Below are 22,195 nucleotides of genomic sequence, written 5' to 3'. Positions count from 1 at the left end.
AATAAGCAATGCATCTGTAGTAGGTTGTCCATAGACTCGCAATAAGAGCTCATGGTAGGCTCCAAGTAATGAAACGTCATCGATACAAGCCATTTGCTTAGCTGTTTGATAAACTGGCTGAATATCTTTCAGACCGCATGTTAAACAGCACTTTAGTTAAGAGCCGGCGTTTAGTTAAGAGGTTGGTTGAAGACTGTTGGTTGAACGGCTAAGCTAGCTAGCTGCGACACGTATTTATCATCCATTAAATATAGAAGTTATTGAGGAATCCGGCATACCCCCAAAAATAATTGCATGCCTCAGACAGAGCAGGCTTAAGTCTAAAAAACATCAGAATCAGTTCAACAATCTAAGGGCAAAATGCACCGGATATAATAAAACACAAAATTCAATAATAATATTTATTTCGCAGAAAACTCAGATGTCGGGAAGACAGAGCCCTCAGCGTACCTTATCTAAATTATTTCACTAATATAAATTTATTGTGCGATTTACATTTATATATAAAGCGTTTCTTCTCACTGGCATATATCGATTCGTATAATTTTGTACTACTTTTTATAAACTCCAAGTTAACCTATTGCAGAAGATCTACAAGGATTTGAAGCATTTTGAATGCAAGGTCTACTGTATTAGCACCTTCCGGAATAAATAACGTCGTGGCAAAATGCGCTTTTGAAGCTAGACAGTAATAAAATAATTATCTCAATATGCACATCGCTGATATTTGGAATCCTGCGGTACAAAAATCAAAAATGATTTCGGAATTACGAATGTCCATTATAGTAATACAATGTTGTTCATTGTATTGACTGACCCAATTAAATATTTATTATAAGCGTGTGTGAAGACTATTTTTAATTCAATAGAAAGTTAATGCACTAAAATTTGTGACATAGAAGCCTAATGGGTAATCAAAAAATCTGACCACGATTAGTGTGAAAGGCAAGAGATGATGCTAAGTATTACTCCCGTGCGTCAAAAAAATATTTAGCATAAGGGAAACTTAGCGCCAAAGGGAACGTAAATCTAACCCGTGAAGTCGTTCTTTAAGAATTAGTTTAGTTAAGAAGTTATATATTTAATCGGAAGATTTGTCGTTAAAATCATTATTAATTCAAAAAGCTGAGCTTCAAAAGCGCATTCGTTAAGTTTACGAAAAATTACAAAGCAAACTTAAAGCTAATCTCAACCCAGAAAACAAAAACTATCTGCTACGCAGTATATTCAAATATATTCTGGAGTTTTTCGGAGACGTATAATATATACTAACAATATTACATACAACGATTTTTTGCAAAAAAATTACTATGCTTGATACTAACTTTGTACAGCCCGACCAACTAGGTACAATGATTGAAAAGGCAATCATTATTACAGAAAAAAAATGCGATGCGGTCGTAGATTGATACATGACTTAAATGATTTATTTTAACAACCACAGACAAAAGTGTATGACGTTGTTATTTGGGTCTATGCTAAGAATACTTGTTTATTAATTTGACGGAAAGGGTTTATTGTTTACAAAGAATTTTTTTCTTGGATGCAGATTATATATTCTGAATATTTATTTCCGATTCTGATATTAAAATACTAAATTCTTTACGTAATATAACAAAAAGCATATTTACGCAAGTACAAGTCGAAAATAAATGTAGGATTTTGTAACAAGTTAAAAAGTTCATGTCGGTAAGGCTGTACTAGTTATGAGTCCCTTAAACATATTCATTTCCCTTAAGTTTTCTGTTTCTTATATTGGCTATATATTTACGTGATGATTTTTCTTTGTAAAAAAATCAGTGTAGTTTAAACTCGGCCTAAAAACTTCTAATACAGTGCGTACTAGTATGCCATGTAGTAGTATTATCGTAAAAATCTATTCGCGAAAGAAACATTGTAACCATAGTTACAAATAGCACCTAAGTAAGAAAGAGACGAAAGTACAAAACTTATTCGTCTTATATAGAGGGCGCTAATGTACTATAGTTTGTCCATATTAAAATGTTATAATAGAACCCCTATTAAGCATTTTATATACAAATTTCTAGTTCAACTAAACAGTATGTGCAATGATATACCTAATTAATTGCAACATAGCTACTTATTTAAAAATATATTTTGGCCGGAATCCTCATAGTCAGATTGTAGTTTATTTTGATAAATATCATAAGAATCGGAGGTGCAATATCAATATTATGACCGAAATCATTGACATTTGACATCTTTCCTTTTAATGTGGCCAGGCTTAAGCTTTTCGACCAAAGACCTTCGCGCTCTTTTTCACTATCACGTATAGTCTACTTCGTGATAAAAAGTAAAGCAATGGATAACCTACAGAGCCCGCCTTTTTTGTTCCAATTCAATGTCAATTGTCAAAATTGTCATGTGTGTCCAACCAAACGTTACGTTACTACGCAGGCAATTTATATTACATTAATTTTAATGAACTAAATTTGTATTTTAAACCTATTTTAATTGGCAAAATACATATAAACTGATTAGCAAAGGTGGCTTATAGCAAAATTGCTCTTCCAGTCTTAAAAACTAACATAATAAATTCTTTCTGGACCATACATTATTCGTACCTACCTTAAAAAAAAGTTAAGCACACATTACAACTTAGAAATTATTGTCTAAAATGTTTCATTCTATTAGTCCATTGAAAATTAGATACAATCGAAACGATATGTATTTACCATTATTTTCTACTCTTTACTTATAATATTGTTTTTTCAAACAGGCATTTACTTACTTGTACTTATCTAATCTTTAACTGCGAAAGGCAACCATATCTATATTTACATTGAACTTAAATACAAACCCTCTGATTTCAACAAAGCCATTTAAATCACAATCATCAGTCTCAGAAGATTCAGGAAGTTCATGTTGGCACCACTAGATGGCGCTGATCTCAGTTATGGATTCTAACACTACTGAAAGCTAATGGAATGGAATATCTTAAAATTTAGTGCTTTAAAGGGTGCGAGTGAGATACATAGTTTAAATTTTAATACTATATTAATTAATGTTATCATTCTTTTAAGTTAAAAAGATCACGTCGCTGCCAAATTGAACTGCTGTGATACTTTGTATCGCATTCCTAAACAGCGTCATCTAGTGACGACCAACAATAACCACCATTATTCGTTACTGACACATCATTTTTCAAAGTTCCTAAAGTTAAAATCTGGTCCGCTCGACTCCTTTACTGATCTTCTTGTTACACCATTATCAGATTTTACTCCAAACTTATCATAAAGCACCTTTGTACCATTAATAGCCATCTTTGTATTTTTAATTTTATTATGACCATTCATTTTGTTGTGGCCATTTTGAATGCTTTCCTTTGCATCTTTCTTATAACTTTTTGAGTAAAAATTGACGAAAAGCAGCAAAAAGACAATGACGTTGAAAGATATGAAGTAAGTGAATCCGGCCGCGTATTGACATTGTGGTGAAAAGTATGTCCAGATGCAATACACAAGCATTAAGACGAACTGGCTCTGAAATTCAAATCGAAATCTTAAAGAATATAGTATATTGTTCGTTTTAATCCCAAATATAACTTGATAATTGATTAAACAAAGGAATAATGGTAGTGTACCATGGGCTAATTCGTCACCATTTTACTAAATAATTAGGAAGAAATGTATTGCCAACCTTGTAGTCTGCGGTTTTTACGATAAATAGGAATAGATAAATAGGCGCCATTTGAAAGAATTTTTGTATTTATTAAGAGTAACATCTGTAGTATTTTATATTATTTATCTACTCTAGGACACAGCACAAGAGCAATGGGTTTACGAGTGTGAAAGACTAGCTGACAAAAATTGGTTGTCGGCAAAAAAAAATTATAATGTGGAAATAGATGGAGGCTTTCATCGATCGGTTGCCGCTTCGATTATTTAAATTATATATTTATTTATTTTTGTAAATTATACGTAAATAAGATTTATAAAGGCTTGTTATTATCCATCTAAGTTTTCAATTTATGAAACAAATGGCGCCACCTATAATTTGCCGTAGCAAACTAATTTTATAAAAACATCAGCGGCATTAAATTCTGCTAAATGTGAAATGTAAAATGAATTTTTCTATTTATATCAACAAAAGGGCTTGTACAGTCAAAACTTAGAATTACGTCAACATTAATGACTATTACACTTTGTGCATCTCGATTCAAACCCTTAAACGAACTATGGCTGTGAAAAACCCCCAAAGCAAAATTTAAACTTACCAGTTGCATTTTGGTCACATATTTCTTCCACCACAGATACTTCTGGAACTTCGGACCCAAACCAGATAGGAAATAGTATGAATACATGACGATGTGGACAGCCGAGTTGAGAAGTGCCAAGACGGCTCCTTCACCTCCCGCAGCGAATTTGAGATAGCTCCAAGAATAGAGAGCCATCACAACGTGGTGGTATACATGGAGGAATGTCACCTGTTGGGGAAACCGAAATCAAATTATTATTGTATAGGTACAATGAATCTTAATTAAAATATAAAAAAATAGTACATGTACTGCCATTTGGGAATTTCGTAAATTGTAATCATGAAATCTTTATTTATTTATTTGTACTAAAGATATAGCCAAGATGGAATACATAATACATACAAAAAGCTTCATACATTTACGAAAGGAAAAAATACCTATATAAAAATAAAAATTTAAATTTCATTATAGGTATCACATGTGAACGACTGGATTTTACATGCTTTTAACACTCGCGTACGACGAATATTGAGGTTTATTTTTACAAAATCAAGAAAACTAATTATTGTGGGTGGTAAAAAAAGTAAGGGAATATTGTTTTTAGGAAGTTAAGATTCATTTACTAAACTTCGCCAGCAAGCGTAGTTGTTTCAGCAGCAACTAATATCAGTGTTAATTATGTCTTTGTTTCATGAATCTCTCTCTTCAGCCGGCAAAGAAACATCTGAGGCGGAAAATCTGTTTTTGTCCAGCTTTCACGTCAGTGTATTAATGATATTTGCCTTCTGTGTTACCAATAACGCTCAGTTATTTCAAGTTCTCATCATCCCCTGCGCATTGTGCGGCCAAAATGAGATGCAATTCGATGTCGGCATATGATAGACAGGCGAGCTTTTATGCAGATTTGGGTCAGGATTCATGATAACAAGGGCAATGAACTAATAAGTAATTGAATAATCTTTGCACTACTGAAATTACGTGGTAATCTGGCTCTATTAATAATCTTTTCTGTAGAGAAGAGAGAAGAGATTTCTAAGAGAGACTTCTAAGAGAAGAGATATTCTCTGACTGATCCTATTAAAAATGTTTCCAACTCAAAAATAGGAAAAGGTAAAAAGAATCACCTGTTTGTCTTTCTTCCTCAAAACGAAGAAAACGGTGTCCAAAAGTTCTGTGAATTTAGCGAAGAAATACCACCAGCCCAAGTCCAGAAGCTGAAACAAAATGTGTATTTATTACGCGAGTACTATCGCCGAGATCTAAATAAGAAAAATCAATGTTTCTCTATGTTTACAAGAGGAGGAGGCCTATTTTTGGAACACAATTATACATATATATTGTGAGTGCATCTTTTGAGTGAATGTTTTAAATAATTAATGAGGATTAATTAAAAAAAATATTGTTATGTTTACCGTTAGTTACTATAAATCGTGGTATTTTATTTTAAATGCATGATCTGTTTTAGAAGACCGGTGCAACGGACCAGAAAAATAAACTCCCACGTCAAATTAGAATTAGTAGCTTTCTTGTAGCAGCCTTACGGTAACATTCAAAGTCGAAAGCGCTAAATTAAGTGTTTAACAAATTCAAAGGGGCATTAAAAATACATGTCAGAGTGAATCTACTAGACTGAAATTAGGACGTGTATCTTGCTCGTATATACATAATGTTTCTCATGTAAATAAAATACAATTTTATAATGAGAATAAGTTCTTTAAACATTAAATTACACGCTAAATATCGACTATGAATCTTTAGTGGAAATTCTTCTTAAATAGTTCATTGAACAGTTTTACACAGTGCGTGATAAAAATGTTTGTATAAAGTTATCATTTTAAAAAACAACTCACCAAAGGATTTTGAGTATTCGATGGATAGCGACACCCTGCATACACAATGCCATCTTTAAAAAGGTTCAGCTTGAACACCTGCAATGGTAAAATTATATGCTAGGTTTAATCTTTATCAGTGCGATTTGTACGTACAGTTGTGGATTTACCAGCAGGCTGAGTACGCTAGAGCCCAGGGCGGCACATTTTTTGTGCGGCAAATTTAGCAACCGCTGATTTTTGCTACCTCATAGAGTTCAAAAAGATTTTTGTCGTTTGCTGATGTTTTACAGATAGAAGTTTACAACAAATTTAGTCCATGACATTCTCCCCCTCTAACTTTCGGTCACTACATTCGTTGTAGAAAATTTCCATATTCTAGTTTAAACAACTAGTTTGCCGCTCAGTAAACGACCTCAGCGCCCTCAGCTCATATTTTATGATTAAAAAGAAAATGTATTTCTCCTCCCTCTTGCTCCCCATCCTATACATGTCAGTCCTACAACTGGTTGGAGGCTGCCAACTGAATGGTGTGTGTAAAATTTTGTGCTCTAAAATCAAAGCCAAAAACTATTTAACGTGCAATTTCAACGAAATTGTTACGTTGTAAAAATAATCTAGGACATGACAATTGTAATAGGCAAGGGCGGCAATAACTTTACAGCCTTAGAAATTTATATGTGATAATCCCGCACTGTATACGTATTCGTTTGCTTTGACTTCAAACAGACTTTGTTTCGCACAACCTTAAAGTTGCACATATTGAAAGGTCTGCTCCGGAATGGCATACGTTTTGTATTATATATATTGGTAGGGATCGCTATTGTAAGTAGTGGAGGACAGGCACTCCTGAGAGTTGGGGCTGAATCTGCCCCTGCCGCTAAGTCACGTTCAGGAGGCGAATATAAAGAGCTGAGTAAAAATATTTTATAATTTGTATTCACAAAGTTGTTTGAATAACAGTCTTCGCACAGATCATTTACCATCTTTCTTTTTTTATTTGTGTGGCGCATATTTCTGGTATAAGACGTAGGGATTTTATTGCAGTTTTCTTTATATAATTGGGCCCATCAGAATCACAAATTTAAGACATTATAAGTACGTAATATAACATATATTCTTACCTTAATACATAGTACAGTGGCAAGTACTACTTGACCAGCGTTATAGTAGCTGACTATCGTGGTCAGTTGCAATGGAGTGCGGTTTTTCATAAGTCGAGTTCCAATTTTGAGGAAGAACAGGTATGATACGACCACTGCCAAGATTGGCATTGGACTGGACATCATAAACCATGAGTCTACAAGTGTACCTGAAAAACAAGTATTCGATTTTAATATTTATGTAATCAAATTGATGACAGATTGTATAGACAATGTTTTTTTTATGAAACAGATTAATAATCCACAGCCTTTTCTTACGATTATATTTAAATTATTTAATTAAAAAATATTTCCAAGAATATAACCATACAAACATTTATTTATTATTTTCTTTAACGTTGCAAACAGTAATATAATACAGTTGACATAATTACAGGAAAAAGAGGGCAATTAAATTAAATTATTAATTATCTATTTTGTTTTTACAGAGGTTTACATAATTTTGTTTATTAGCCTGTGGAAAAGAGCTAGTTTTTATTGTCTATGTATGTGTTAGTCATTTTAATATGAATACAAAGCTTTTGTTGTGAGTAAATTTTGGATTCAGTATAAAAGAAAAAGGATAAAAATAATTAAAATAATTTTCAACTGAAATAACAAACTCTAAATATTGTTTCTTAAGTTTTTGCAACACATTTGAGTTTTACTCCCTTGTATATACAATTATAATATATGTTAATCACATAACACTTGTGAAACACTATAACACATTAATAAGCTTTTAAAAACTTTTTACCCCTTGATAAAGCACTGAATACATAATTTCTTTTATCATCAATGTATTAACACAGATCTCTGTCCCATAATATGTTTAAAACTAATTGAAGCGTTTAAATAGCTGATATTGCTTTAACTATGTTGCGGTTTCTCCTACGACCTTTAAGCCTACCAAGGTGGTGATCCTAATGACTCATGCCTATGGTTCCATACTTTATTAGGTACGGAGAAGTTCAAAGAGGGAACAACGCGTCACTGCGTGTTCAATTTTTAAACTTTCACCTTTTCCTTGCGTTCATTTGCGTGACGGGGCTGTCAGGTTTTTGTGTAAACCCCAGACTTAACTGACAATGCCTTGAACGTGAGTTTTTAATGCTACAATTAGCAAACCAACTGAACACTGAAGTATTTCCGAACCTCCAATTCAGCCTTTAAACAATAATTGTTAATAGGTCGGCAACGCCTTGCGTCTGCAATGCAATGTGTCTATGGGCAGCGGTATCACTTAACATCAAATGAGCCCGTGTGCACCCTAAAATTTATTATATTATAGAATTTAAATATGTTTTTATAAAAGCACAATGCTTTAATATAAGCCTAGTGTGTGTCTTTATCGAAATATAAGATTTTTGTTAATATTTTCCTAAAGTCCGCCGAGCAGAATAAATATATGCTTTACATAGGGACCCCTACGCTGTACAATATCAGTTTAGCTGGGTTCGATTCAGTAAAAAATAATATTTATTTACAGCATCGCGTTTTATTTTGTGTGTCCAGATTTTAATATAAAAATCTTATACAATTTAGTGAATTTTTATAAAGTTACCCTCATACGCTTAACAAATAGGAAGATGGTAACTATTAAGCTGGGTGAGTTAGCAGGGAATGGGAGCTATATCAACGTATTAAGAAGATCGTTTAGGTATTTAAAAAATTAAAAGCTCTTTTAATTAAATAACTACCGACCGTCTATTTTTCCTTCTATTGTTCTGTAACAAGTGAATTACTGTTTCCTATTTAATTATAAATGTCAAAGATCATGGAAGTTGATGAACTGTGATTTAATGCTTCTGGTAATTGCATGATAATGTAAAAGAAAAATATTGTTTTTTTATATTAATTATAGCCGCGGCATATTGATAAGGAATTATTGTTTACTTGAGTCATTTTACATGTTCACTATAGACCTAGTTGGAAACCCAAAAATTCCTTGAATCGTTGTTACTAAATTGCATAAAAACATGTAGCCGCGAGTTATGTAACCTAACATTAGTTAAGTTGCATATATATTAGTTAATAATAGCCAATATAAGCCCTTTTGTTTTTACCACACTCATAAATTGTAATTTAACATTCTGGTTTCCTATAATATCCAATATTTATTAGACATAGATTTACGAACTCATACACAGTTCTCAGATAACAGACAAAATTATTTTAAAGAAAAATAGACACTTACTTTTTCCAACTTTTAGTGAGTCCAGGTATCTATCAATCTTCCCTATGAAGTTCATCTTCAAGTTTTCTGAAAATAATGAAATTAATTACTATATCACTAAATTAATTATTCAACAACAAATTATTATATTTTCAGACTGACATTTTTATTTTTCTCCCACTGGCATTATTTTCGGCCAGTTTGTTTGTGAAGAAATTACTAAAAAGGTTTTATATCAAATTAAAAATATTTTCCTAGAAAAAGAACTTTCGAGCTGCCAGATAAAAGTAGATATGAAGTTGAAGATATGACAGAAATTGAAGTAATTTTTATATGTACGTTTTTTGAAGTGAAAACTTTAGCATCGTTGGGATTTGAATGTCGATGAAACGAAAAAGCGACAGCAAATAGAGACAGATACAGAAATTCATTAAATATAACATGGGAGAAAATGAGATAGGAAGCATTATATAGTGTTAGTGTTGGAGTTAAGTTAATACAGTTCGATATCAAAATAGATTAACTTTTTTGCAAATTATAAATCGCCAATGTTTCGGGTTTTAGTTAGATATATTTATGACACTAATTATGAGGATATCGTCTTTCCACGTCACCAAAGAGGATGTCAGGAAATATTTGAAGAGGCGGGAAGATTATTATTTGAAGACTTTGACTTTGTTAAGCAATTTTTTTTGACATATTAGGTATTAATTGTCGTTTGTTTAGTGTTAAATTTCAGTTTTTGTCATCAATCATGTTTTTAGTGTATTAATGTACTTACTTATGTTTTCTGTTCCATATATACCGTTTGTCTGAGTGTTTTTTTTTTTTAATAGATAAACCCTGCCATATTGTCCAGGGACTTTTTATACCACATTTTTTCCAAAAATAAAAACAATATACATTTAATTAATTCTACTAGTTCGCGAATGGCAGGCGTCGCGAAATACGCCCCGGCTGCATCGGTAATATTTTTATTTACAATATTCATGGGCGAGCCTGGGCGCAATTCCTCGCGAGACCCGCTCTTTCGGTTTTGTTTGCCTCCTTTAAATATTTAAGAATTTCTTCGCAGAACCGTTCCAGGCACTGTCTGTGCTTTATTATTGTTGTGTGCTTTATGAGTGTTTTATTTTATAATATGTATGTTGATTGTAAGATTACTAATAAATTTGTAATGTTTAAATATAATTCAATAAAAGCCGATAAAAGGCTATCAAGTAAATTATAATCCGAGAGAAAAATGGAAAAATCAACACAATAATTATTGGCCTATATTAGATTAACGTTGTGAATCCATGTTAGTATGTTTCTCGCGGAATTCAATTTGTATGGATTTCATTGGCTTCGGCGCTATTCAGGTCATATGGTGCTCTAAATATATTTTATGTCATAATTTTAAACGCAATATTGAATGACGGCTTTAGTGAATTTTCAAGTTTCATTTCGTTTATGTTATCGACTTAAAGACCAGGGATCATAATTTGCGTGGGTAGAATTGATTCTGTTTTGTATAAAAATAAACATTTTTTGTTTTCAAATAACGTTTATTAGTAATCATAACAATCGAATGTAAATTTACCCTCCAACTTCTATTTTGTTCCCTTTCGAGTAGAGACTCTTGAGGAGTGCACAGGCGCTAATTAAAGATTTAAGTTGGCGCCTGGTAGATAGTACCGGTGATCCCAGAGCTGGTGCTTTCGTCGTTCAACGAATAATTACAACAATACAGCGAGGAAATGACGCCAGCGTTAAAGGTACACCGCCACAGGGACCAAACTTATTTGTTTTTTATTAATTTTTAACCATATTTTTTTTATTTCAATTTCAAGCTCTCAAAACTTAAATTGGAAACTTGGAAGTGCAGTATAAAAGTATCCCTGGATAAAAAGGACGCTTTTAGCACACCGAAGCAATCAATTATTTAAAAGATATATAATATAAATCTTAAATTTTCTTTAATTTTTTAAAGTCCTAGAGTGTGAGTGGTCTGTAAGAGGCGTGATCTATAAAACGTGTCATTGCAGTGGAAGCCATTAAAGTAATCCGAGATTATCCTAAGCATTGATAGTAAGATAAAAATCTCACTGTTTGTGTATAATCGAATAGACTCTTACTAGCCCGTCCCAGCTTCTCACGACTGGATAATATTTGATATTTTGGAAATAATTATAGCCTATGTTACTCATGCATACTGTCAGTGAATTTCAAATAATGGTGTAAATCATTTTTATGATTGAGAAAAGAAAACGGTTTAGTCCCTAGCTATTTTGGCTGCTGGAAATACAGTGTATGATACCATTTCGTCATAACAATTAAACAGGCTTTTCTTAATTGGGCTCTGAGGCGTCCATGTCTTTTAGTACTCCACGGTAGGATGAACTTAAAAAAATAAGCAAAACATGAAATTTGAGTTAGATCTTTGTTTAAAGAACATGCTTGCGTACCAAAGTGTACGTTCCAGAATCTATCTAGGAATACTATCCCAAAACACATCAAAAACAAAAAATACTTTATTTGGAGTCCTGGTACTAAAATAAAGGTGTAAGTTTTTGTTTTTTTTAAATGTGTATATATATCAAAAACCGAAACACTTTTATTAAATATAAAACAAATTTTTCCTATCTCTATCTACAGTAATATTATTTATAAATTACTCCACATTCTGTATATAAAAAGTTCGTTTGAACTGGAAAAAAATCTCGATTTCAGCAAAGTAAATAGACCGAAGAATTTAGTATCCTCTTTGTTGAGGTGACCGAAAAAGAAAAATGTGTACGTCTAGTGTTCCAACCCCTGATAACAAAATTTTATTTTATCTGAGCTGTCACTATTATGATAGTGGTAACAAAGAGTAAACTGGCATGTCTCAGTCCTCAAAATCGATGACGACACTTACTTATCTTAAAATCCATATTAATAAATTAAATGCAATCTGAGGCCAAAATCAATAAGATGAATAATAATACATATAATAAAATATAGCTAGCTCGCCGCGTCTGACGCTATAAGCTCAAAACTAACGGATTGTTTTATTCCTGATATAGCTTTAGGTACATACCCTATCTTTACAACATATACGCACCCTTCTGGACCAATATTTATTACACAATCTCCTTCGTGGACACCTTGACTACCCAGTGATTTTCTTTTGGGTGGCGACATTCTTCTCTTTCCTTGGTTAACAAAAAAAAACTTTTCTCGGGACGCCTCCATAAAAAGATTTTGCATCCAGTATAAATATTTATTTTTTAAATTTCATAATACAAAAACTATATACATTAAACAGTTTATTGATAGTCATACCTATCCTCTCACAAACACGCACACATACATACATGAGGACGTCCCCAAAATATTATATTTTATTAGAACACCGTTTATAGACCAATCTTTGTTATTGCACACATTTGGTTTGCTAGCTGTTGGCTACCCAATTCTTGTCGCAAAACTGCCAAATGTTAGAAATGCTACGGATTATGTACCAACCTAGTAATGTATTATAAGAGCAGGTACTACGTATAACTGTAACATCATTTGTTACTTAGAAGGCCCTATTATATATTTGAAGCAATTTATTTGCCATCAACAGCTTTCTACTGTTAGACAGTAATAGGGATAAAATAGTCGAAGATCTGGCTATAAGTAGTTGTGTTTTTATTTATTACGAAAATTATATATATTTCGTAAATCACCTTAAAAGCGGAAATTCACCAAAAACAGAAAAATAAATTAAAACCTCCTAAAGGTCTTTAGACCATCGCTTGACGCTCTATTTTGGGACACCATGTACAGTTGTCAAAATGTATATGTACTTTTCTAAATATTTGACAATATTAAACTGACGACTGCCGTTAAAATTTAGGCGAGGCATTTTAAATCACTTATGACTTTTAATCGTAACTAAGATTGTAATAGATTGTACATGTAGATTAATTATACATATTTAATAATATCTAGAAATATCACTTGTTTATATAAGGGTAACGGTGTATGAACGTTATACATATATGTATATATGTCTGGACCTTCCCTGGCTCAAAATAATTTAATTAAAAAAAAAGGTTACAGGAGGGAGGTACTTCGATATTTTAGTTATAGATTTTATAGCGATAGTTTTTTGTGTGTAAGACGTTTGTACAGGACAACGTCTGTCGCATCCGCTAGTAGAATATATATGTCAATATATATAATAACATAATTTACAATTTAATTTCCCTTAATCATAATTAGACATTTACATGCTAGTTCGATATGGCTGATTTTGCGTTTTCCATTAATTATTATTATTTTTAATCTGTATTCTAGTATGAATGAATCTGTATGTAATCTGCATTGAAAATAAGCACTCAGACAGATTCGTATTTATAACGTTAATGCTGAGATCATCAGCAATCATATTATTGTTCAATTTAAAGCTCAATTTTCTCATTAAAGTATCACCACTAGACTAAGCTGTATGTAGATAAAAACGCCGTCAATTTAAAAAATTGTATGACTTATAACTGATGTATTTAGACAGCTTGTACGACTTAAGACTTTTCCAATTTTGATTATGTTATTATGTATTTTCATTTAATTTATAATATTCTGTTTAACATACTATTTATGGCACACATATTTTTATGTAGAGAGTTTTGAGCCACAACCTGGATACAAGTCTATTGGGCAAACTGACCAATTAGTGTTGCTTTGATGAGACTTTAGAATAAGTTTAAAAAAAGAATGTGATAAATTCAGCGTTAGCTAAAGGCACAGAACATATAATATGAATATACTTCTACACTATTAAATGTGCTTTGAAAAAAAATTATTCAGATGGCAAGACAATACACAGTCTTTAGTAGCAGGTGCCGGTGGACCAAAACATTAATACAGAAATATGATCTTTGCACAATATATTTTTAATTGGTTACAAAGGGCTCAGCTAGATATGCCTTTTAAGAATGTAGTACACTCTTAGTATCGTTTATTAAGTACTGTCTTATTAGCCATTCTGGCCGAGCTACGGCCATTCTGGCCGAGCTACGCTCGCCAAAACAGCCCGAGCTGAGCTGTAAAGGCCCTTAAGGCCAACAGCGAGATTCCTTCTTAAAAAAAAAAACTGTCTTATTAACACTTAGTACACGTAATAATGCAGATAAAAAGACAGTTTAAGGACTGGCTTATGAAACACACCTTACGCTCAGTTGAAGATGTTCCTGAGACATAACATGTAGTTACACATTACACTCACTCATTCACTCACATGCACTCACGGGTATTGTAAACAGTTTAAAGAAAATTTTAATAGAAAAAAGAAATATAAATACTATTATTTGTTATGGAAGAGCTGGACATAGGTATTTTTTACTTAAAAGTGTTCTAAAATATTACACATGCATTGCAGGAATGAATAAACACATTTTTTAAAGTAAAACTTCTTTATTGGCGTTGGAAAAAAAATTACAGTCACATGCACATGCAGTCACAGTCACGGTTGATTTCAAGAGATTCGAAGCCATTAATAACAAAATATATAATAACGATAACAATGATAGTAATAATTCTATTAAAATTAATGAATATTAGTAGTAATAAGGTAAAATGAAATAATTGTATTATTTGTATTCATGTCTATGATAATAAAAGCCTTTTGTTAAAGTTTAGCTAATTTAATTTTAAATAACCAATTTCTGTAAGGTATATAGTAGATGATTTTTCGAAAAATAAGGTCATTCAAAGAAGTTTCAATTTTTACGCGCACGCACACATTTTTATATATTAGCAATGACGGCTAGTATTACGTACTAGATATTTCAAAATTATTCTTATTTATTATATATTGAAGGAAAGGAGTTGCAAGCTCCTACACTGTACAAATTGTATGTCAAGTGATGGATTGTAGGTCGTAGTGGTCAATGTCCATTGTATTCATTTAGATTTCAAAATAACCGTGACTTGTGAGAATACTGACACGTTTATTTCAAGATGTCTTAAGGATTGCTTGAGCGTGATTTCTCTTTGAAAATAAGGCAATTAATTTACAATGACCGTGTCAAAACTAATTATAATACACCATAGCGTATCAGTTGTACCTACATACCTAGGCCGCTGATTTATTAGAATTACAAATGTCGTTGATTTTTGAGTATACAGTATTTATAGCGCGCGAACAGTTAATACACAATTATTCGAACGCATGACCCCAAAGTTGAGCTTCATTATGCTAATTTTTAAAAGGGTGGCCTTACATTGATCTATCTTTTAGCTAAAATACAATTCACTATAAACATTTAACATTAAGACTTTGTGTTTTTGAAAATACACTAGTACAGGAACATTGTGAGATAGTGTGTTAACGTTTGTCTAATAAAGGTCATAGTGATTAATTATAATATGAAAAAAATATTCGTCAAGATTACAAAATAAATGGCCAGCTGTTGACATCGAAAACGCAAACGCGAGGACATACACGAGAACGGAAAAGCGTGGTTATATTGTTCACCAAAATGCACTAAAAAGTTTTGAATTGAATAACATGGACGGACGAGTTATATTTTATACTCTTTGATTATTCATAAACATTCCTCTTAAATAATGACTCTTGTAAAACAGTATAAAATCTTTCGAGATGTTCATAAAATATGTTTAGTATAGCGGACTATATATCTAATTATACAAATTTTCCGTCCCGTTTTTTCATTTGCCACATGGCACGAGACCAAAAGGGAAAACATTCAAGTGTTATATTATTTAATTAGGGAAAATTTACGGATTTATATACAAGTATATTGCAAAGATTCTCCTATATCTATTCAATTATATCAAGAACTTTAAAACAGTCTACCTATACTTGGGGAGTCGATGTTGAACGGTCAAGAACAGGAAAGCTTAAATCTTTTGTAATGCGCATTCATTGATTTGAAGAGTGATTCAAGAGGATTGTTATGTTATGTATTAGGTCTATAAAACACCACAGATAGCTCACCAAGTATTTAAATTTTCCCATAACACACGCGATCCAGGCCAGCGTCTATAATAATGAGAACTATCACGTGCAAGTTATTTTTAAATAACCTCAGAGTTATTTATGACATATCTATTTTATTTATGTTGAACAATTGAAACGAACAAAAATTTTTTGCCAGATAGTTTCGAAGTTTGCAATTAATATTTCCCTTTTCAGTGAAAGACAAATTGTAAGGAAAACGTTTTCTAAAAATCTCGTGGGTCATTCCAACCCACTGTTGATGAATTATGCGTTTTATATCGTTGAATGGGGGTTTATATTCCAATATTAGGATCGTTAAAGTGTCATACAATGAGAATGCTTGATCATTCATCTTAATGAAGTCCTTTTTTAATAACTTTATTACAACCTAAGGTATAAGTGTTTTAAATTCGCGAACGTCTTCATCTCGTGTTTTATTAAATTCAGTTATGTTATTATATTTAAAAAATATTCCTAGAAAGAATTTAAGAAATAAAATAAAATTTTATTATTAGCTGCAATCCGTTATTTCATCCACGTTGAGTCAGCTGTGCAAATTGAATTCAGTCTGATAATAACAAAAGTATTTCCGAACCAGGGTCCTTCAAATTATGATCATACGAATTCTTAACCGGCATCGCACTTGCGAGGCCTCTGGGATTGAGTGTCCATGGGTGGTATCACTTTATATCAGATGCGTGTAGTACCCGTTTGCCCTGTAACCCCTAGATGGGGCAGAGGGCGTGCAAAGTGAGTCTCTATCGCGTTCGGTCTTGAGCCTCATAGTTTATCTCAAAGTCTGACTCTCTTTGCCTTATCTGCAACTGTACGACGCCAGGTTTGCCTGGGATGACTACGCTTGCGCTTTCCTTGAGAGTTCAATCAAGCGCCTGCTTGGGAATATGATTGGGATCTCTTCAGAGTCTATGGCCTATTCTTTTCCATTTCGGTCGCTTGATCTACTGGCTAATCAGGGTTTTTTATCAGCGCTCCAAAAGATGCTCCAAAAGGGCTCAAAATTGATTCACACATGATTTCGCTTTTTCTATTACACTGTAAACACTGACAAAATTAAAACGAATCCAACCTGATCAAGTGCTGTGGAAGGTAACCATTTAGATTCTAAATTTAAGAATATACTATAATTAAAACAATAAAAATAAAAAGTTATATAGTTATTTATAAATTTAATTTTAGTTTTATTATATTTCACTGAAATAATGATTTGTTTTTACTTGCTCTAAATAAGGCGCTCTAGTTAACTTATTTAATTAAAGGCCGTAGATCTGGCACTTCTCCGGTATTATGAATGAAATGTCCAGACTGCTTATATCTGACTGCATAAACATTTTACGGTTTTGTTTGATAAATAGACAGAAATATAACATAGTTACGGTCTCAAACAATACACGAATACATCCCGAGCTGAAAATATATAAATATAACAATTATTAATAATTCCATTAGCATGGCTCTGTATGTAGAATTTCATGATATATATCTAGTTTACGAGACAGAGTGAATTGCGTGGCGTTGAAGATAGATTTAAAATGACAGAATTTGTTTCCAACAAGGATTTGCCGCATTGCAGTCTTTGCTTTCTAAGTGAATTTAGAGCGTTCGCGACCTTGCGAAATTGTTCAACGTTTTCTTACTAATCGCATACTGAAACGACACGGGTATAATAATAAATTTTCCCCAGTACTTAGGGTAACATTCTGAGTCGAGACTTCTCCAATAAATGCAAATTTTTAACATGAAAGTATTAGCGCTAATTTTCTCTAATTACCTACTCTTAGTGACGTAGCTTTATGCGGTAAACTCCAAAATTCTATTCGAGTGAAATCTGTTTCTTACTTTTAGTTTTTTAATACATATTAGACACAGTTTTCTTTAAAGGCAAAGTTACGCATTCATAAAAAATGGTTGTATACAAGGGTTTCATTGAGAAACTCATTCGAACTCAGGCTTAATGAATAGTTAATCTTTAATAAAATTATTACGTAACTAACATTTTATTATATGATTAGAATCTTCTAATCTAATATAAGAAATTGGTTTAAATATTCTCGTTCTTTCGTTAATATTTTATTTATGATTTAAAAGCATAACTAATTAGCACAACAATTGTTGAACCTCAGTACTAATTTCCTCCGATAGGATGGTACAAATACAAATCGCGAAGAACGATATGAGCACAAATCAAAAAGGCTAAATCACTAAATCTTATTGTACCAAATAATATGTGCCTCGCTGAAATTTAATGTAAACTGACCTTGGAGGCTGTCAGCAAGTAAAAGAACGTGCTACGATCAAGATAAGATAAGCGTCGGATGTCTTAAGAAGGCTTGAAGTAAGCTTGTTACTTGCAAAATACAAGATGACTTGCAGGGCAGGACAAAGAAGACAGAAATCTGTATGACAATAAAACGGATGAACTATAAATGTTTGCTTAGTGACAATAGTTTAAATACTACTTAGTACAATGTCCTGATTATGTTCTAAATTAATCAAAGTCAAAGTCAAAAATCATTTATTCATATAGGTAACACACTGTACACTTATGAACGTCAATAAAAAAGAAATATACATTACATGCTTCTAATTTTACATTTACTGCCAGTTCTCAATTCAAGGCCGTAGAACGGAAGAGAAGAACTGGCAATAAACTCTCCGCCACTCTTTTTAATCGCCAAGTTTTTGTATTACACAACGTTTGTAAGGAGCTGCAACCATAACACCATGTTCCACATGACATCAGCAGGAGGCATGGTGAAATAGGAGCATGCACTTATATTCTCGTAATGTATACAGAGAAACATTAAGCCATATAAATTTTTAGAACACTGGGAGTTGATTACAGTACAGATAATGTTTATTAAAAAAGGGGTATGTTAAAAGCGGGGTAATTAAGGGTATATTTTTAATGCCAACTCGTAAAATACACATTTTTTTCAATTAAGGGCTGTGTCACCTTATAACTTAAGTAGGTATAAAATACATCTAATAAACTTCCGAATTTACAAACAACATTTTTAACATTTTTTTTGTGTTGACGATTTTTATGAATAGGGGTTTTATGTTTGTTCAAATAAATGCGGTAGGTAAAAATATTAGCAAATTGATACCGGGATTGAACAAAGATACCTAGCGATAGGAAAAACAATCCAGTGTCATGCAGATATCAAAGAGCAAAAAATAACAGAAATTAGTGGCCTTAGATTATCATTTATTTATTTTCTAGTATGCATAGTTAGAATTATTGTAATTACACGTTCGTCAAGCATGAAACACACATTGAAACACATATATAAGATACAGATAATTTTAGGATAAATTTAAAGTATGCATCAGATAAAACAGCCAGTGGCGCTGCAGCCTTTCAAGATTTGGGCCCTAGATTTCCGTATCTGTTTCGCAATCATTTTTTTTCTACATAGACAAGAAGGCGATAAACCTTCTGTGCCTGATACACGTCGTCAACTTCTGGGTATAAGGCATGATGGTTTCCTCACGATGTTTTCTCTTACGGGCGTAAAATGTGCATCTAGACAGAAAGTCAAATGCACTGTCATGAATCGAACCTACGACCTCAGCGATGAAAATCGCAGGTCAACACTGCTCTGTGATAAAAATACAGGTTTACAAATATTACTTATTATTCTCGTTATTTACATAGATTAAAAATATACAGTACTAGGGGATCCGACACACGTCTTTCATACAAAAAAATATCTAATAATGTAATAATTATCGACTCCACTGAATACACAAACAATTTCATCAAAATAGCCATTTCAGAGTTTACTTCCAAACACGTGAACAGAAGATTTATATATATACCAGATATTTATTTGGTGTATAGATAAATAAGTACTGATATGTGAATCTAAACAGGGCGCCACCCAAACGCATACAAAAAAAATCATTCAAATCAGTCCAGCCGTTTAAGAGGAGTTCAGTTACATACACACGTAAATTAGAACATGTCATACATTATTTATACGCTAGGGTTACTCGTGAAATCATAAACAAAAGCCACCAAACTGTTTCGACGATTTCATTGACCTGGTACTTATTTGTTATTGAGGTGCATCTTTATTAAAATGTATTTGTGACGCAAGTACATACAATACAAATATCCGGAAATACATAATTTAAAACCCCTTACGAGGCCTATCTTTTATTTAGTAAATTTAATTTTACAAATAGAAGTACCACGTCCTGTCCATGGGACGGATATAATTAGCCCACTGTGTCCTCCAAACCGAATCACTTATAGTAGATGCTACGAGTAGATTTTTTAAAACACGTTCAATGTTTTACATTTGCATTCAGAGTTCATTATTTAATGGTAGACTTAACATGACTAATTCACGATTAATATAATTTTGAGACCTTTTAAAGCTTTCTATACGTTAAATTATATTTATTACTAAAAGTCCTAATCAATTGAATTAACGAATCTGACCACCTGAGATAAATGTATCTATAACTGTCAGTTTTTTTTTTAAATTAGTCCATAAACATGTAAAGGAGGTTGTTGTTATTTATATAAAAAAAAAATCTTTCTCGCTAATCATGACTGCCAATACGTAACGCAAATAATGTCTCAAGGCGTTTTTTTTTTTTTAATTTTATATTAGATTAAATAAAAAAGTAATTGCTTTTGAAATTTAATTTTCAAAGCTCAATTAACAATTGTTTAAAAAAATTGAGATTTCACAATAATTCTATTTCAAAGTAAAAAAATGGCGTAACAAATGTTATGTTTTATAGTCAACATAATATTTATATCCGTCATAATATGTTCTTAACATTTATTTTAAATTAGACAAAGCTAGAGAAAAGCTTCCCGATGTGCAATAGTCTATTATTTCAATTTCTTTAATAATACAAAACTTTATTGAAGAAAAATGTTGTTACCAACTAGCTATAATATAAATAATCATGTACAACACCAATATTAAAAGTATAATAAACCAATTTACATTTAAAAAGCTCACTATTTTGAATTATTTGAAAACCCTTATATAATAGTCAAGCCAACGTCAAACAGTAAATTAAATGATTATGTAATTTACTAACCTTATCGCCTTTGATTTCCAAAAAAGCTCACTGTTCACAATTCACTCGTTACAAGGCTCTTAATTTACAAGATATAATACAACTTACCCTATAAATCCTACTTAGGACCGCACAGTCAGACATAGAGGTGTGCACTGCGCCAATATCGACCAGCCTGCCTGTAAAATTACCGCACGCGATGTCGAGTTTGTTTTCGAGTCAACCCAATTCTTTAATATAATTACTGAAAGGATCGCTTCTAATCTCTTTCCTTACGAGTTGACTAATGTTTGTTCATAACTAAACGAACGTATTATAGGCAGATTTGCTTTTCGAACATATTTGAGAGAGAAATCAAACAAAACAGTCTACGCCATATAAGCGTTAGGACAATCGGTTCGGAAACACTTGTATTTTTTAATATTATATTAAACTTTTGGAAGCAGTATTTGTTTACTAATAAATAAAATAAATTTTTTACAGTGTACGATTAAGAAATAACATAAAACAGAAGTGAATACTTAACAGTTTAATATTTTATAATACATTTGATTATAATTAAATAAGAATGTGAACTTTTCTTCCACGTGGGCTTTATTAATAATAATAAATCTTTTATTTGCAAAGAAATGTATACATTCAGATTGATTAATTGCTTGAACTATGTTCGTTGAGTAAACTATCACGTGTACAGTAAAGATACGTTTCGTTAAAAATTAAATTCTATTCGATTGACTTAATGTCCTTTTTTAAATAGACAGCTCAATTAATGAGCTGACGACGAAGGAT

General features: G+C 32.0%; 1 protein-coding gene across 3 annotated transcripts; it reads right to left on the bottom strand.

The window, feature by feature from the left end:
• Positions 1–413: 413 nt before the first annotated feature.
• On the bottom strand, positions 414–21,575 carry LOC123712395 (elongation of very long chain fatty acids protein 7-like). Of its 3 annotated transcripts, none has more exons than XM_045665455.1 (7): positions 21,515–21,575; positions 9,388–9,453; positions 7,173–7,360; positions 6,070–6,147; positions 5,344–5,433; positions 4,238–4,447; positions 414–3,503 (listed from the first exon to the last, which is right to left on the bottom strand). In XM_045665455.1, the coding sequence occupies exons 2-7, from the start codon at positions 9,440–9,442 to the stop codon at positions 3,159–3,161; spliced, it is 966 nt and encodes a 321-aa protein (XP_045521411.1). In that variant the 5' UTR covers positions 9,443–9,453; positions 21,515–21,575; the 3' UTR covers positions 414–3,158. The 3 variants fall into 3 exon arrangements, with proteins under 3 accessions (XP_045521411.1, XP_045521410.1, XP_045521412.1); XM_045665454.1 differs by having other exon boundaries at positions 21,428–21,528; XM_045665456.1 differs by lacking the exon at positions 21,515–21,575 and adding an exon at positions 14,545–14,630.
• Positions 21,576–22,195: the final 620 nt, after the last annotated feature.

Source organism: Pieris brassicae, chromosome 7, assembly GCF_905147105.1.
Source record: "Pieris brassicae chromosome 7, ilPieBrab1.1, whole genome shotgun sequence".
Lineage (NCBI taxonomy): Eukaryota > Metazoa > Arthropoda > Insecta > Lepidoptera > Pieridae > Pieris > Pieris brassicae.
This window is presented reverse-complemented; position numbering and strand designations above follow the sequence as displayed.

What these genes read in the sequence shown, in the direction of transcription:
- LOC123712395 (XM_045665455.1), bottom strand. Translation starts at nt 9,442, where the DNA reads ATGAACTTCATAGGGAAGATTGATAGATACCTGGACTCACTAAAAGTT. An exon ending in CTCACTAAAAGTTGGAAAAA is followed by an intron (nt 7,361 to 9,387) that starts GTAAGTGTCTAT and finishes CTTGTTTTTCAG; the next exon opens with GTACACTTGTAGACTCATGG. An exon ending in ATGTGACCAAAATGCAACTG is followed by an intron (nt 3,504 to 4,237) that starts GTAAGTTTAAAT and finishes TTTGAATTTCAG; the next exon opens with AGCCAGTTCGTCTTAATGCT.